Source organism: Loxodonta africana, chromosome 20, assembly GCF_030014295.1.
Source record: "Loxodonta africana isolate mLoxAfr1 chromosome 20, mLoxAfr1.hap2, whole genome shotgun sequence".
NCBI lineage: Eukaryota > Metazoa > Chordata > Mammalia > Proboscidea > Elephantidae > Loxodonta > Loxodonta africana.
This window is the reverse complement of record NC_087361.1, coordinates 78735897-78754658: the sequence shown is the minus strand read 5'-3', so window position 1 is coordinate 78754658 and position 18762 is coordinate 78735897. Positions and strand designations below refer to the sequence as shown.

The following is an 18762-nucleotide window of genomic DNA, read 5'->3' as shown; positions in this document are numbered from 1 at the left end:
GAAAGTTTAGATCTTACCTAAGAAGATACTTTTTAAGTATTAGATTTTGAGGGAAACTGAATAAAGTATTAAATGAACACCGATTACAAATCAGTGTATTTTGAGATCCCAAAGTGAGCCACCAAATTAGAAACCAGCTGTTAGAAAAATAATCTGTAAATTTTAAAAACATCGTTTTAAGTTAAAGCAATGTTCAAATTGTGTTACTACAAAGCACCAACAATATGACAGTGTCTCTGTATGTAAAGCAGGTTTTGATTCTAAAATGACAAAACTGAAGAAGAGCTTCTCTTGATGCTGGTTCTAGAACATGAGAAAAACAAAATAGTCGTCTGTAGCCTCTGTATTCTGAAAGTGATGTGTAGATTCCTCCAGTAGTTTTAGTTGTCAATAATAGTGGCTCCACATTTTTAAAAAAATTCACAAGTTATGTCTTTCCTTTTCCTCATGTCGATGCCACCAAATGTATATATCGTGCACGATCGGGGGCTGTTCCCTCACCCACCGTCTCCAACACAGGCAAATAAAATTTAGGGAAAGAAGAGGACGGGAGAGATGTCGAAAAGAACGTGTATATATACAAGACAGACTGAGATTGAATTAACTGAGCTGGGGACCGTGAATAAGCAAACCAAGCCACAAAAAAAAAAAAAAAAAAAAAAGAAGGGGAAGGTGTGGAGAAGCCAAAGATCAATCTGCCTTGCATGGTGCATTTTGTCAAAAAAGGCTGCTTCTCCAGTACGTAAACGGGAAAGTCAAGATAGAAAAGAAAGCTGTGCAGGGAACGCATATTAGGCAAGCCATTTATTTTCTGTCCCACATTTCTGCATAATAGCATGCAGGCTGAAGCCAGCCTACCAAACAAAACCAGTTGCCACCAGTTGCCATGGAGTCAAATCAATGAGCAAGAGTGATGCGGCAGCAGGTAGTAGATCTCGGTATAGCCCTTATGAACTAAAATCTGGTAATAGCACTATGGGTTCAACCAAACCAAATCTATTGCTGTTGAGTCAGTTCCGAGTCATAGAGACCCTATAGGGCAGAGAAGAATTGCCCCACACGGCTTTCTCCAAGGCCATAATCTTTCTAGAAGTAGACTGCCACTTATTTCTCCTAGAAGCCAGACTGTCAGGTTCAAATCCCAGCTTGGTCATTTGCTGCTATGGAGTTTTGAACATAGTTTTTTTTTTTTTGCACCTCGGTTTCTTCATCTCTGCAAAGGACTAATTATAGCCCCCACTCCAGAAACTCAGCAACACTGGCAGTGCACAGCCTAGGCATCATTTTTAAGCTTTGGAAGTGATTCTAGCAAAAAGCTAGGTTTGCAAGCCACTGGATTAGATAAAAATCAAAGATTTTTTTTATAGTTATAAATTTTATGATTTTTCTGCTCCAAACAACCTTGACTTCAAACTAAATTTGGATAAGTAAGAATATTCTCCATCACTCAAATTACATGGCAGCTGCTGTGAACACAGGAGTTTCTCAATAAATATTAAATAATTAGTTCTAAGAACATAGGCACTTCTATTTCACATAATGAGAAATAAAGCTTTAGGGAAGTAGCAGGCCCAAACCAGTGGCAGAATGCGAGGAAGGTTTTCATCCACCTGGAACCTTCTACAGGGCACTATCTTATTTTCCATATATGTACAAACTTTTATAGGCAGGTAATTCACTTCTGTCAGTTCTAGGCAAAAAATCTCAGACTCTTCACACAGTAACACTCTACAAAGGATTTTCCTTTCATTTCTACACAAAAACAATGCAATTAGGTTGGTTGGTTTGTTTCTGCATCTATAAAATTTAAAATTAAGACATGACCATGTCTCTGATGCATAGACACTGGGCAGTACTAACGCCTGTGAAGACGGCAGGCTAAGCGTTAACCATCAAAATCAATAAAAGTTAGCTGAACCCTAGGTTTGCAGGGATAACATATCTTTTCTTATTGTCAGCTCTTTGCTTCTATGGAAACAAGATAGCTTCAGCATATCATTGTCAGAAATTTTGTACCCAAAGGGAAATGTGTTTATTTCATCAGGAATTTCCCCTGTGGTCTAGGTGGAGCCATCGCAGCTCTTGGATCAGAAGCTCTCCCCTTTCAAGCCCCTGGAGCACTGCTCACGTACACTTTACCTATTGTGTTTCATCTCTGTCCTCGAACCTTCCTTAAATGAGGGTCAATAAGCACAGTTCCTTAGCTTGGATAGTCCTACGCTGAAAAAAAATCAGCGACACTCTTACTATTTAATTATTTTCCCATGATTTTTAGAGCCTAATAAAACTAGCTGACTGAGCATGAAAGAATAGATACCTCTCAGGCAGGCCTGCCAGAAAGACTTAAGCTTAAATTTATACTGTAGCAGTTACAAAGCTTGGCATCAGATCAGAAGTGAGGTGCGAACGTCTTTACAGCGGTTCACCTAGAACGTTGAGGGGGATAACTGGACAATTACAAAAGAAGAGTCACCGCCACGCAAAGTATTGATTGTGATCCATTTTATTTTATAACTGTATTGTTGGGGCACTTTATGGTAATGTGGAGTTCATCCAGTATTTATTTGCATATATATATTTAATTCCTAAAGCAATACTTTTACACACAGTGTCCTCCCAATAGTAGTCAACGTTGGAGATGATTTACACCGTAGCCTCAATGATCCAAGAACAATGAATCAAGTCTCAATGCTCTGTAGGTTTTCACAGGTATCCCTTTCCACGTCTAGCAAAAACCAGCCAGTGACAGAGTTTTTAGTCCTTTCAATAGTTCTTCATCTAAAGCAAAAGAAATAAGCTTTGGAAAAGTTCAATTCTGAACCTCTCATGTGTCTTTTATGTAAAAAAACTTTATGCATTTTAAGGTGTAGAATTCACGCAGTTCATACTTGCTTGCTTTTTTTAGGCATGCTGAAAGTACTAAATCATAACAGATTTGAGAAATCTAGTTTTTGGTCTATGACCATTAAATGGTTCTCACACTAAACCTATGGAGAGTGTATTACCCAAATGATGGTGGCTTGATACATGTGGTGCACTGAACATGCACAGTGTTCTAAACATCACGCAGTCAACCAGAAGGTGGACATGTCAATGAACATCAACAAGCCCCTAATCTAAGGACTGAAATAACACACAGACAAAATGACTTACAGGTTCATCATATCAAAGAGGTAATCACTTGTGACTTTGTAACCTTTTAAGATTAAAACATTGTATACTGTAAAGTACTTCATTTAACTAAAGTGTGGTTTTTAAAAACACAGCTTTCTGGATATGAAACATTTAATTAACATTGCTGTTCAGTACCTTATTTTATCTTTTTGGTATGTTTGCATATTGCATCCAGAGCTACAGAATTTCCACAGTGCTTTTCTGCCTCATTCAAGTATAATAAAAGTAGAAATCTATAGAAGCTCTAAGGTTAAACTGTACATCATACAAAATTAACTTAATTTACAGACAGCCAAAAAGTATTGGCAATGTCCTTTATAAATCTTAGCAAAGATCCATCACAAAGGATATAACAATCCACACACACGGTCATCACCATACAAATGCCATTTAGATTTACATGGTGCAGAACTATCCATTAAATGTCCACATGTAGAATCAGCACTTTGCACTACGCACGTTTCTTTTAAAGTGACAGTACTGTCACTGCTAATCTAAGGTACAGAATTTTCTTATTGCATATTTATTGTCGCTGAGGCAGTTAGTTATGATACAACAACGTAACATCCATAACTATTTTAAATAAAAACATCTCTCCTACAAACAATAGAAAGAATTTCCCTAAAATCACACAGAACATTGCTACATAGTTTTACACAAATACTGAAAAACATGACCTTAAGGCATCTGCCAGAAAACCAGACTGCATATTTATATTAACTAAATTACCCAAGAAAAAAATATTGCACAAAATCCTATTATTTTCAAAATAAAATATGCTTCTGTCTAAATGCATATAATTTTCTACATCTTGACCAAATCAAAATTTTAACGGGTTTGCTCAAAATATCTACGAACATCATCACTGGGTTTGACATGGGAAAGGTGTCAGTACTGACATCTATCTTTTATATTAAGAAGTTCTTTGGGAAGATTAGATTTGGGAATTCATTTTACATTCTTAAATTTATATCCTGATTTACAGTTATCTACTCAGAATCAGTCTTTAATGCTAAATGAAAAGGAATTTGCATTAGAAAATTCATTCCTGAAAACAATCATTCTTTTCCTGAAAACCCAAAATTTCTAGAAGAGAGTGAAGGTCTACTGGTTATGAGAATATTCAGTTTTCTCCTCTTAATCAGGAGTCCGTCTACTTCTTCACCTTATTTAAGAAACAACTAATTCATCAGCATTCCTGGATCCTATGATTAGAGTATTAGTACAGAATCCTATCAACAGTACTGTCACATAGTTTTAATTTTAAAAGGGATGGGGGCTATTTCTGGAGAATGCTCTTATCAAGACAAAAACAGTAAAACCTGCATTTCCACCCACATGCATCCACACTCTGTCATTCCTAAGCTGAGTAAAGTGGTCCTGGTATTGGAATGGAACATCATCCCATTATAGACGGTCTGGTGCTAGCTGGTTCGAAGTTGAGCAGAATGGTGATAGAGAATCAGATAAACAATGACTCTCATTTTCTAAAGAGTCTCTGAGTCTCTCCTTTAAAAGTGGTATCTTAAGTAGCAGCATTATTATACTCAGCATAATAATAGAGAAATTAAATTACTGAAATTAAAAATGACACCATAGTTCTGTACTTAGAGCATGCTTTAGATTAAGCAGCTATAAAAAAAGTTTTACTGGTTTTTGGTGTTTAGAATCTCAGGTTAATTATTTCTAAACAAAGTATTATTTTATCATTATTATTTTAACAGAGATGTGCAATTCCTCTTAACTGGTTCCTTTAGAGCTGGGGCTATCTCAATTCTTTTACTTCCCCACATTCTCAGTTACTGTATGTCTTCAAATTACCTAGAGCTGCTGTAACAGAAATACCACAATAGGTGGCTTTAACTAACAGAAATCTATTTCCTCACAGTTTAGAAGGCTAGAAGTCCAAATTCAGGGTGCTGGCTCTAGGGGAAGGCTTTCTCTCTCTATCAGCTCTGGTGAAGGTCCTTGTCTCTTCTGAGCTCCTGCTCCTGTGCAGTCTTCATATGGCTTGGCATCTCTCTTGCCCCATCTCTGCTTGCTTGCTTGTTTAATCTCTTTTATATCCCAAAAGATATTGACTCAAGACACACCTACGCTGTTGCTGCCTCATTAACACAACAAATACAACTCATTCCCAAATGGAATTATAGCCACAGGCATAGAGGTCAGGAATTACAACACACATTTTAGAAGGACACAATTCCATCCATAACACCATACCTTCCATTCTACTGGGACAAAGATTTGATAAATATTTTCTAAATAAATGAGTTATATAATATTTAATCAGAAAAATAATGCTATATTTTGGTGCATTTCTAAAATATGCTAAAGTAGACAGTCACCAAAATATAAAATCTAACAATACTTAACAGAATGATAGCTCCTAAATTCACACACTACTCCTCTGTATCCCTGAAATACCATGGGGGCAATATCTGAGGGCAAAAGGATAAAGGCTAGAGTAGAATTCAGAGAGAATTACAATTCGGTTTTAAAAGCCATATAAAAGACTGTACCAAAGCCAAATGTCTTATTCATTTATACAATTCTGATGTACAATAGGTATTGCTTCTTTGAAAAAAAATTTTTTTTTTCCAACAGAACTGCAGGGGAGATTACAAATATTTGTTTTAGTTGCAATAGAAAATATGAAGACAGTAGAAAATGAGATAACACTTTTGTTTATTTCAGAACTCACCTTAATTTTACTTTATTCTCACTATATGTACCATAATACCTGGAAGGCTAGTTTAAGAGCAGACTTAGAATACTCAAAACACTTAATGGCTTAAAAAAATGCCACTATTTGCTACTACTGATCTTCTGGATCTTTTTTTAAGAATAATGTGTAGACTTTTTGTCTTGGTTTTTAAAGATAACAGCTGATTTTGTATGTTAAAAAAAAAAAAAAAAGGCACAAGTCACTTTAAAATACCTTGAGACAAACATGTTACTTGTTGGTGGCTAATTATGCCCAAAAGAACACAGTAGTATAGCCAAACATCTTGGAATGGGACTGAAAGATATGAAAACAAAAACAAAACAAAACAACAACAACAACAAAAAAAACTTAACATTTCTGAGGCCATGGTATTTATTCAGCAAAAGGACTAAAATCCAAATATGGCCTACGCTGCTCCAGAGATCTCATTCTTCAAACTATCAATTCTGGGGCAAAAAAACTCATTCCAAAGTTCATATGAAAAGGCTGCTGTGCATTCTTTTCACAAATTATGAAGAAATATTTGCTAGGGAGTTCAACAGAGTGAACTTTTTTCCTTCTCATGTAAAAGAGCTTTTCTGATATACGGTCTTTTTATTATATATTTCAATAAAGTAAAATGGAATTTTGTAATGAGCATATAAAGGCAAAATTTGACAAGAACCATGAATTTTGCTTTTGTGTTAAAAAAATAGGATTAAACACTTTTTTTTTCTTAATATGTATAAAGTCCATTCTTACAAGGAAAACAAGATTTGTCCTCCTTTATAAATCATGAATGGATAACTGTCCGAAATAAAAATATCCATTTAAATTTTGAAATGTAATTTAAAAAAACTTTGTAATTTCCTTTAAGTGGACCTGAATATACATTTTTAAGCAATGTTACTAAGAAACTACTTTCCAGGATTTTTTTAAAGTAAGAATTATATTTTAGAGTACAGTCCTGAGGGGGTTCTCGAATGGTCTCTCAAACATCTTTTCTAATAAGATGATTTAAAAAATAATCATCCATGATTGGCGATGTACAGAGTAGATATAACTGAACATATCAGTAACAAATTAACTATCACATCACTGTCCCCCCCCCCCCCAATTATATCTGTCTTTAATCTAACCTATTATGAAGCACAATAACTGGTTTGGTTTGGTTTATCATGAAGCAATCAATACATGATTCCTTCTCAGAGGAATTTCAAAGCTTAAATGTGGATTTGTGGGAGAAGAGACAAATCTCCTGCACAGAAGAATTCCAAATAGTTTATGTAAATACTGTGTCATAAAGGGGGGCATGGGGTGGCAGGGAAGCATAACTCTCTACTCCTTAAGTGTGGACTATGACAGCCTTCCAAAGAGTGCAGTATAGAAAGGGGATAAAAAGAGCAACCTCACGGTGGAAAAACCTGACAAACTCTACCTCAGTCAGGTCAGCAAATATCAACATTCATAAATCATATTAGAACATGCCCCTGACATGATGAAAATGGCACCTTACCTTCGTGATCTTCCTTCCAAAAATCCGTAAGCCCAGTCTAATCATAAGAAAAACATAAGACAATTCCAGCAGAGGGGCATTCTATAATCTACCTGACCTGTACTCCTCAAAACTGTCAAGGTGACCAAAAACAAGAAAAGTCTGTCGAAATTGCTGCAACCAAGAGAAGCCTAAAAAGACACGACAGCTCTATGTAATGTGGTATCCTGGATGGGACTCCACAGCAGAAAAGCACATTAGGTACAACTAAGGAAATCCGAATCAAGTATGGACTTCAGTTAATAATAATGTATCAATATCGGTTCATTAATTTTAACAAATGCACCATACTAACGTAGGATGTTGATAATGGGGGAAACTGTTGGAGGGAGGGGTATAACATAAGAACTCTCTGTACTATCTTTTTAGCTTTTCTGTATACCCAAAATTTCTAAGAAAATAAATTATTTTTAAAAAGTGAATTTGAGGTAATGATATGAAGCTTTTTGATAGAGAATTACTAGTTAAAAAAAAAAAAAAAGGCATGTCTTTTTTTTAATCATGACAGTTTATATTGCACTTGGCATTTGGGGGGTAGACGCCTAGTCAGCAAAGGCATACAGACAGACTGAAAAATTTGTAAAGTGTCTTATTTGTAAACAGAAGTCATTAGCTTCACATTGTAATTCAGCACTTCATATATTTCACTGTAGGAAAGATAAGTGTGTACCTTTATAATTTCTTGGAAAATATGGCTGCAACGTCCTTCTATAAACAAACTAAATATTTCTACAAGAGAGCTTTTAACTTTGAAAAGATGAATTTTGACCTTGATTCAAAAGTAGGAAAAGTCATTATTGCTCTGCAGAACACTAATAACTTATCTTGCAAAAACATACATGTAATTCCATAAATTATTTAAGTATACTTAATATAGGCTTAAGATTAAGGCAATTAATGGGTCAAAAGTTTCAGGCTAGTTTTGATATCCTGATCGGTTCATGCTCCACCAGACTGGTACAGTAGCTACTGGCTATATGCAAGGGTTATATATGCATACTCAGTTTAAATAAGATGAATGGCATGAAGCACCAAATACTGGAAAGTTCTATGTTCAATACATACTTTTAACATACATAAAAGCTAGTACCTGATTTAAGAGCGCTGTAGAAGAATTAGCTTTACATTTAAAATTCAATGGATAACATGTATCCATGAGATGAACAAATAGAAATGTATACTCCAAATGAAAAATAAGTCTCAAATAGTAGTAAGAATTGTCATTCCTACAAATACTTCTGTTTACTTTACAGATTACATGGAATCCTAAAATATCTCCAAAGAAGCCTGGATGCAAGTGGCTGACCCTTAATTGTCGATTTAAGCTTGGTCTCCACTTCTTTTTTCTTCTGAAATGTTTAAACCTTGTTGGAAGGCAGACGTTATGTGACATAATGACACTACTTCATGAAGCAGTCCAATGTCTTCTGAAGTCTCCTTGGCTTCCATCCCTTCTTTTTCCCAAGGAACAAAAGTAGATGGGCATCGCCCCAGGCTGGGTGTAAGCAGATCATCTGAAATCTGGCTTAGTGTTTCTTTCCTTTCTGTTTTTCCTTGATCAGTCTGGGAAATTTCAGAAGGAGCTAGCTGGAAATCCAGTCCTGAAGCTGAAGCTGGCTTTTCCACCACAGTAGGACCATTCGCATTGTCAGCACTGAGGAGTTTTTCACTGTTCTCCTCTTTCAGAATAAACAGTGAATCTGTGAATCCACCAGAGGAAACCCGCTTCTTGGGAGATGGAGGGAGGTGTTTACCATGGAGGGCGCTATCATCCTGACCGAGATTCCACTCCACTTGGTCACCAGAACCACCACAAAGTAGGGCAAGATTATTCTCACTAGGAGCGTTGGACTTGTTCTGAAAGAATAAACAACAAATTCAAAAAAGTTTTGTAAGTTTTGGTTTTTTTATAGCATTACTTTAGCGATATTTCCCTTTTCCATTTTGAAATCAAAGTTAACTTCTTTCAAGGATGGGACCTTGAAGTTCCTCCCAGAGAAACTAGAACATGGACAGTTAATTCTGAACACCTCCAAACGGCTCTATTAACAGGACTATTAGCGGAGTGAAATGGGATGGACTTTGGCTCCCATCTCCTTGTAATTCTCACCTAGAAAATTCACACTAGGTTATATAATCAATGTCAAGTGCTGGAGTCACACTAAGAGCAGGGCTGCCATTACTGTTACACTACCTGTCGTGTTTACATTCAATTGTTCATTTTTGAAGTAAGGAAATGGAAAAATAATTTGAATAAATACATTTATTAAAATATTTTTGAAGACTTAAGCAATATAGAAAAAAAAAAAGGTTAGAAAATTTTGTTTAAAAATTCTCCAGAGAAGACAACTACAAAATTAGATCGTAAGAAATTTATGGCTTGACAAAAGAATTTCAATTAATGCCAATAACCACTAGAATTAGATAAATGAAAGGGAAAATACTGGAATTTTATTACTAGAAATAATTCTTAGAGATTAAATTTTAACATGTTTTTGAAGTGTTGACATTTACTTTTTAGAGGTTAAATATTTCCACCAACTAAAGCTGTAAGATCAGGCAATCACAAGAAGGGCGAGAATGTTTTCATTTAATTTTATAAGTTGAAAAATCAACTAACCGTAGGTTTGTAATCAATATCATCCATTGATCTAAAGAAATCCAAGCTCTTCGCAGCTGCAAGCTTTCCTTGATCTGAGCTGTGTGTGCTCAATGTATCAAGGATCTCTCCCAGTAAGTCCATTTCACCTGAGTAAGGAGGCTTTACTCTTGTTTCAATAGAATCATCACTTTCATAAAAATAAGCAGAAGCTTCTTCGCCATCTTCAGAAGATAACCTGAAGAAAAAGAAAACACGCAACAGCAGCTGTAGGACGAGACAGTTTTGAAACCAAAGTGCTGTTTCAGTTGAACAACAACAAAATCAATAATTGATTCATGGACAATTTCTTTACAGTGATGTAATACCAATTTGAATACTAGAAGTTTTGATCACATGCATTAAGAACAAACAAAAAGTTTATGGCACCTTGTCAGGCTGGAAGCAGAAGTGGGGTTTTTATACACAGCTTAATTCTGTGGGAGCCGAGGGCTTTACCTTAGAAATACTAGATTTAACACTTGGAAAACTTGCTATAGCTTCAACTCATGTACAATATTTTTATATGGTTTTCCTTTAAGTAAGTTATTTATTCACTTATTTTAGAGGAGAATGTATATTCTTTTATATAGATGGAGATATACTTACTGGAGAAAGAGAGTGTCTATTTTCTCATCTTCATGTATTTTAAAATTGTCAGAAAGTTACATAAACTATTATTATTAACCTTATTTTACATTAAAATTAAGTTTTTTGAACACTTTGTACTAAACTTGATCTTTTGAGATATCATCATCTCTCTATCCCCTGCATCCTGACAATTCCATTTGGTTCAGTTAACTATTATCACTGTTCCTGACACTTAACCTGCCCCTCTTCAGCAGGAGCACAACAGGCTAATTTGGATAGGCTCCTTTTCCCCTCCAAAGTAATTCCAGATATTTCTGTAAGCATTACTGCTTTCCAAGAACATGATATTTTAAGCCTTGTCTTGCTTTCCCTGCTCCAAGACTCATCCCTCATGACACTCCAAACAGCACTGTTCTTTTTGCTGAAGAACATTACAAGGGAGCTGTATTTGAGCTCTGGAAATGCACATCCTTTGAAACGTTGTTTGTAACCTAGAACTTCTGCCACCACCTCACAGCACCTAACAAAAAAGGCCACCAAAATCCATCACTTACTTGCTTGCTCTTTCTATGTCATCATCGTCATCGTCATCATACAGGGCACTATCAAGGCTCTTCAGAGGCCTTTTTAAGTGCGCCTACCGAGGGGAATTGACAATACATTAGCGCTAACAGTTTAAAAGAAGTCTCTTCAGTAAATTTTAAAGAAACAATTTTATAAGGAACAGTTAAAAGTAACATGCATTCAGGATGTCTGAATACTACTCAATAACTTGACAGACTGGGGCAGGAGGAAATCACTTAATATTTACCTCAACATTTACTAGCTCTTCAAACTAATACACCAAAAAGTAAATCGTTGTATTTAATACATATATACATATATTCTTTATACATATATGCAGTCACACAGTCTTATCAGTCCCTGATTTAGGAAAACTTGACTTACAATTGTATCACACCCCCACTCACTCAGTTTCAACCATTATTGATATTTGCTAATCTTATTTCGTTTATCTCCCATCTGTACTCTCCCCAACCTCAAAAATTTTGCCCTAAGAATCTCTAACAGAGCTATGAGGGTTTGTTTTTGTTTTTTAACTATCATGATTTTTATATATTTCATAGGGCTCAACCCATCACAGTTCTTCATGTTCAAACTCTCCAATCTTTCAGTTGTATCATGACTATGCTTTTTTTTCAAAAAAAAAAAAAAGCTCTTATCTTTTAAAGATACATTATAAAATATTTATGGATTAAATGATATGCTGTTGGGTATTTACTTAAAAATAGTCCAGTGGTGGGGTGGGGGTGCTAAAATCAGATTGGTTCTGAGTTGATAATTGTTCAAGGTGAATAAAGAGTCCAGTGGTGGGGTGGGGGTGCTAAAATCAGATTGGTTCTGAGTTGATAATTGTTCAAGGTGAATAAAGAGTTATCTCAGAATTCTTGTAAGCTTCTCTTGACTTTTGCCTGTGCTTAAAATTTTTCAAAATGAAAAATTAAAAAAAAAAATGGTTCCATCTTTGGCCAGTGGTGGCCCCTTCAAGATGGCTCCTGGATTCTTCAGAAATGACCTCAGAATTCTTTGAGAAATCAGCTTATCACTTTTGGTGCAATGTCTCACTTCAACTTATACTTCTTCTACACCAGACCTGGAATCAGCCATCTCCCCTAGGAGCCCTAGTTCCTTTAATTGGGAAATGCTTTTAAAGGCCTGTGCCTAGATGCTAAGGATGCTCATGACTACGGAAACCCATCCTTTTGAATGGGCAGCGGCAAACCTGAATTTGGAGTCTTCAACCATGACATGACCAGAATAAGTTTCTGTGTTCCAGTTTGGATTTCCCAATCTAGACAACTATTTTCTTTTATTACAGTGACAAAGAGTAAGCAAATTTCTGGAACCTATCAAAACCGATCCCTACTCCTCCACTCCCTCTATGCCACTGCTGGTGAGTGGCAGAAAGGAAGGAATAATTAGACAAATTAGCCCTGAGAACTCATACTTGGAACACGTAGTGAATTTCCCCATACATACCCACCCAAATCCATGGCCATCGAGTCAATTCTGCCTTATAGTGACCCTAAAGGACAGGATAGAACTGCCCCATAGTTTCCCAGGTTGTTATCTTTATAAAAGCAGGCTGCCACATCTTTCTCCCATGGAGCAGCTTTTCGGTTCGAGCTGCTGACCTTTGGGTTAGCAGGTGAGCACTTTAACCACTGCACCACCAGGGCTCCTTCCCATATGTACAGTGATTAGAAATTTCTTTGGGTCCTATAATTGTAATATCACTTTACCACTATAAATTTAAGGTATACACTTATAATACTTCTGTGGGAAAAAATGTATTTCATTCAACCCCTCCAAAACTCACAAGATATAATACAACTCTTCTCAAAGGCAAGTTAGTGTTACCACACTGAGCTCCGTATAGGGTTAGCATTATGCCAGCCAGGGGTCTTGTATCTAATTTTTTGGCTTAAAATAATAAACCAAAACAAAACAACAAACTATGAGGGAGCTAAGACTTTTTGTTGCTACTTTTTAAAGTCATGATTGCCTATTTAAGAACTAATAGAAGAAGATTAGACAATAAAGACATAGCTTAATATTTATATTCGTATAGTCTTTGCAAAGCACTTTCACATACACACACAGCTAGGCGCTGGGAGCCCACAGTTGAGTAAGATCTATTCTCTGCCAATAGGCAGCTCAGAGTCCAGGGAGCTGCGCAATAGTCCTGGAGGCAGAGCCAGAGAGGATCCGTAGTTTGCTCAGGGTCACACAGCTTATCAAGAATAAACCAAAAACCAAACCAAACCCGCTGCCGTTTTGTTGATTCCAACTCATAGCAACCCTAAGAATTAGAAAAAAGGACAGATGTCTTTCTTTTGTCTCTTTTTCATTTTCTTCCACAAACACTCCTTATGTATTCTACAGGTGCCTGCATATACCACAGCTTCTCAATTAAGTTTTGTTGTTGTTAAATTCAGGTTTTTATTTTCATGAAGCTACTATTTTTTCTACACCGTACCTAAATCATGATATCTTGATTTAAGCTTCACAAGTACATTTTAAAAAATTATTTTTATATTTTCTAGCTTGACCAGAGAAGTCCCTGGGTAGCACAAATGGTTAAGTGCTCGGCTACTTGCCAAAAGGCTGGTGCTTGAAACCCACCAGGAGGCATCTCAGAAAACAAGCCTGGTGATCTGGTTCTGAAAGGTCACAGCCTTGAAAGCCCTGTGGGGCACGGTTCTACTCTATACACATGGAGTTGCCACGGATTGGAATCAACTCGACAGCAACAACAACAATAAGCTAGACCAGGCCTCTATCAACTTTTACCTAGAGATAAAGCCAAACCCCCAATGAGATGGACTGACAAAATCGCCTCAAGAATGGGTTCAAACTTATCAAAGATCATGGAGATGGCACAGGACTGGGCAAAGTTTCCTTCCATTATACATAAAGTTGCAGTGAGTCGGAGCCAACTCAATGATAGCTAACAACAACAACAGCTCTTTAACAGTGTATCTTGCCATGAGTTTTCACAACAGAATGAGAAACAAAAGTAAAACTGATTAATATGCTGGTTTCCTTTCTATAGGTGTTAATCTTTGTGCTGTTTATACTCATAATGCACACACTTACAAATTATTTGGATATCTCAAATAAGCTTCTAATCAATACAATTATTGAATACATATCAAGCTATATTAGGAACTGCTCTTTCCGTACATGAAACGACAATGTCCAAACACATAACAGAATATGTGCCATTACTCAGTGACTTCAAATTACAGAATTTTGTTGAGGTCACAAAAAAGGCAGAATATAATATAATTTAATTAACACTCTGGCTAGAGAAGAACGGCAGCTTATTTAACAAAAGCACTATTAGTTTCTGAGCTTGTATGAACCCAGCGGACTAGGACTCTGAGATACCGTGTATTCAGGAGAAATAAAGGATTACTTCCATCATGCCTGGAATATACAACACAGGGGAAAAGTACCTGGTCACGATTTTTATAAGTAGAAGTCTTTTATGGGTAATTGGAGTAGACTGCAGAAAATACTCCTTACCTTTGCCCAGAGGGAGATGGCTAAGCTTGCCTCTCTGGAGGCTTCACCTGTCATATAGATGTTTGCTTCAAAACTACCAAACCATCTGTCTTTTTTGGAGTGCTTCCTAATGTCTTCTGTCTCAGCCCTACACTTGTGCATAAGTGTCTACCAGATCTCCCCCTCCCTGATTCCCTCCCTCTTTTTCATTCCTTGGCTCAAAAGTGCCCCTTTCAGGAAATACTCCCTCACTCACCAATCAATTTATGTGACCCTTTGTGTGTTCCTGCTGGTGCACTGGCGGTGTAGTGGTTAAGCGTTCGGCTGCTAACCAAAAGGTCTGCAGTTCGAATCCACCAGGCGCTCCTTGGAAACTCTATGGGGCAGTTCTACTCTGTCCTATAGGATTGCTATGAGTCGGAAACAAATATGAGTTAAACTGAATAATCCTATAACCAAGCATAAAATTATGAAAAGTTGTACTTAAGGATGGCTGCTATAAAAGCAGTGAACGGGAATTTGACCTACTCAGGGAGGTCAAGATGGTTATGGTTTCAGATCCTTGAAAGATGTTTGAGCTGAGCTCTGAAAGGTTAGTAGGTGTTAAGAAGATGATGATAAGAGGCCCTGTGCAAAGGTCCTGGGATAGTAAGATCAGGGCCGATACAAGGGATCAAAAGACAACTCCTGGTACACCGTGGGTCAGAATCCTCTGTTTGTATACAGAGTTCTTTAAGGAAACCACTAATCTTGCAGTTACCCTTTGAACCACTAGAATGCAGAGATATACCACAAAGGCAAAAAGCTAGGTAAATTTAAATTGATAGAAAGAGGTGGAGAAGATGGGATATGTAGCAGGAAAGGATGGGAGATGAGAACTGGGGGTAGGGGGTAAGCAGGAGTTAGTTAGACCTTAGACTTGTAATCCCTGATAATGGAGGCCAACAGAAAGCAGTGGAATCTTTTTTTCTCCCCTTCACCAAATATTTAGTGAGAACCTACTGAGAGAACCTACTGCTACTGCATACACCCCCTGAAATAAGGCAGAGCTACATCCCATTTTTCTTGAGTTCTTAGCCTCTCTCTTCATTCCACACACATCCATTAAGCTCCTAATGTATACATGCTGTCTTCTGCACTGTGAGGCGTACAAAAGAAATGAAAAAGATGTTCCCTTTCCTCAAGACGCTTAAAACCTACACGCGTAACAAGGTAAAAATGCTAAGATACTGAAGGCAATCAAGTAGGTATAGACAAAAAACAAAACAAAAATTGTTATTCTTCATTATATGAATACAACTGAACACAAGCTTTTTGATCATAGATGAAAACTTACGCAAACAACCATTAATAGTCATCATAATTAATGTCAAATTATAATATTCCTAATAATGAAATAGGTCCAGTCAGCAGGCTAATAATATCAACGATACTCTAATTAATGGTAAATTCTGGAAATAAGTAAGGAGGTATGGAAGTTTCTGAAGTGTAGAGACTGGCGTAGCTACATTAAAACCAAAATCGAACTCGCTGCCGTTGAATCGATTCCGACTCACAGCGACCCTATAGGACAGAGTAGAACTGCTCCATGGGGTTTCCAAGGCTGTAATCTTTATGGAAGCTGATTGCCACATCCTTCTCCCATGGAGCGGCTGGTGGGTTCCAACCTCGGGCCTTTCGGTTAACAGCTGAGCACTTTAACCACTGTGCCACCGGGGCTCCTTGCAGCTACATCAGCATTGGCAATTTCACAAGTTTCCAGTGTCTGTGCAAAATAATGCAAATAACTGTTAAGACTTACAACTCTCTTGGGAACCAGTACTACACAAAATAAGGGCAGTTTTTTATGCATGAAAAATAAAAAGCGAAACAAGCATAGTGCTATATCACTCAGATACAAACAATTAAAAATGAGACAGGGGACTGACTGATGGTCACACATTCTCAATCAGACTCCTACCCGGTTCTAAACACATAAAATTGTAAAATGAAACTCTGTTTCCATAGCAAATGACAAATGCAAAGTACACAGCTAGTATGTGCGCAAGTTCAGAGAGAGCACTCATAGAGCAAGGGATGCTTGTTTATAATAGGTAAAAACACTAAATTAAGAAAGGTTATCACTATGGAATGAAACTTATTAAAAAAAAAAATCTGAACCTACAGCTAGATACTGAATGAAATAAAGTGAATGAACTGGTGAAGGAAAAGCGAAAGGAAAACTACAAGCAAACAATAAAGTGACAGAAGAGCCTTCAAGTTACAAAACTACATGTTTGTAGAGATTTCAAGAAATAAGTTTGGTTTCGCTACAATAGAGAAGATAAATGCTTCCTTTCTTTTCACTACGATGGTTTTCCGAAGGTGTTATCGGACAGAAGGCTGGTGAAACTCATCGCCCTAGTTCACACGAAGCCTGCTAATCTTGCAGTCACCCTTTGATCACTAGATGGCAGGTGGACACTAATAAGGCAAAATGTTGGGTAATTTTGAATTCATAAGGGATTTTTAAGGGGGAGGGGGTAAAATAGGGAACATAGGCAGATGAATGGGAAAATACCATTTTTTAGAAAGCATAAAATGAAGATGCTTTTAGTATATGAAGTTTTAAAAGTTGGTACAGTCTGCCTCTGTCCATTTTTAGAGTTGGAGCAACTGAAGTCCAGAAGTGTTATACATAGAGTTAAGCGACTTCCTCATGGTCAATTTACCTCAGGGCATTAGATGTTTTATATACTGTATCTTATTTCATTTAAACACTCACTTTACCACAAATTATGGTGAACATTTTCCCTAATTTACACATTAGGGAGCTGAAAGCTTAACGAAGCTGAAAGCAAGATTAGACAAATAGTAAGTGACAGAGCTAAGACAAAATAAGGGCACTTTTTTTGTGCCCAGGTGTTCTGACTCCATGAACAGAGCTCATTTCATTATAACTATGCTACAGAAGTAAATCCTTAGAGACCCAAGAGAAGTAAATATCCAGGAATTAGGCTGAGAAAGACATTTTAGAAACCTCATTTTTAAGGCAGGCGGTAGTTACGGAATGATGGAGACTGCCAATGCTGCTGGCAGGTGAAATGGCAGGGGGAAGAGACAAGAGACTGGCACACCTGGCCGAAGATACCGAAAAGAAATTTTCCTGTCAGGGCAAAATCGACACCTTAACAAGATAGGTATTTGGTGAAGCCTGATGAATTTAGGTGATGAAGAGCTGGTATTATGCTAAGGAAACAGATTTTATAAAAGCATCAAAATTATATTCTTGACCAGGTGAGTGCTACAGTGAGGCTAGGTCAATAGGGCAGACTTTGCAGTGGTCCAGATACATCCACCGTCCCTTTACTAATTCTCCATCCACAGTGATTTCATACTCTTTGTCAGCTTTATTCAGCTGTCACCTGATACTTGATTTCCTTGTAAATGTGCTGCTACATTTTAAGTACACTCCTGTCAAACCAAGACCTTGAGACCAAGAAATGTATCTTTTAATTTATTTTGCTCTAAGTCCTCTTCGACTTAGGATGTAGAAAGCTGGAAGAGAATATTGTTCCCATTCTAACAATGGGAAAAAGAATCCTATTTTTTTATTGAGCCTATCAGAAAGCTGGGTTGCAAGGCAACAAAGTAAACTGAATTCCCTGCTGGGACATAGAATCTGTTTCACTCTTGGCAAAGCACAGGAAAAGAGGTAAGAAATCTGCTAAAATTTTAATACAGTGTTAAGGTCAAGTATAGGCTAATACGTGGTTTGGAATGCTAGGACTCTGAGATGCAAGGGGAGTTTGCACTCATGTGTGAGCTCTTTTCCATAGATAAAATCCTATATATTCATTTACTATACCTGGCAACCCTACCACCCTGCGCGCTCATGAGAAGGATTGGGGGCAGGACTGGAGGCTGAGAAGAGCTCCCCTTAGAGGTGCAGGCCTGCAGGAGGTGACAGGCTGCTGCAGGGGACAAACACAAAGCCCACCCACTTTTTACAACACTTATTCAAAGGACATGAAAGCCAGCAGAGGG

At 37.1% G+C, this 18762-nt stretch overlaps 1 protein-coding gene across 15 annotated transcripts in view; it reads right to left on the bottom strand.

The window, feature by feature from the left end:
* Positions 1-6502: 6502 nt before the first annotated feature.
* Positions 6503-18762, bottom strand: part of DENND1B (DENN domain containing 1B) — a 287699-nt gene continuing 275439 nt past the window's right edge. For all 15 annotated transcript variants that reach the window (XM_064273444.1, XM_064273448.1, XM_064273449.1 and 12 more), the window contains 3 exons: positions 11220-11302; positions 10057-10273; positions 6503-9293 (listed from right to left, as the gene is read on the bottom strand). In XM_064273444.1, the coding sequence (XP_064129514.1) occupies positions 8757-9293; positions 10057-10273; positions 11220-11302 (837 nt within the window). In that variant the 3' untranslated portion in view covers positions 6503-8756. The remainder of the gene's footprint in view (positions 9294-10056; positions 10274-11219; positions 11303-18762) is intronic.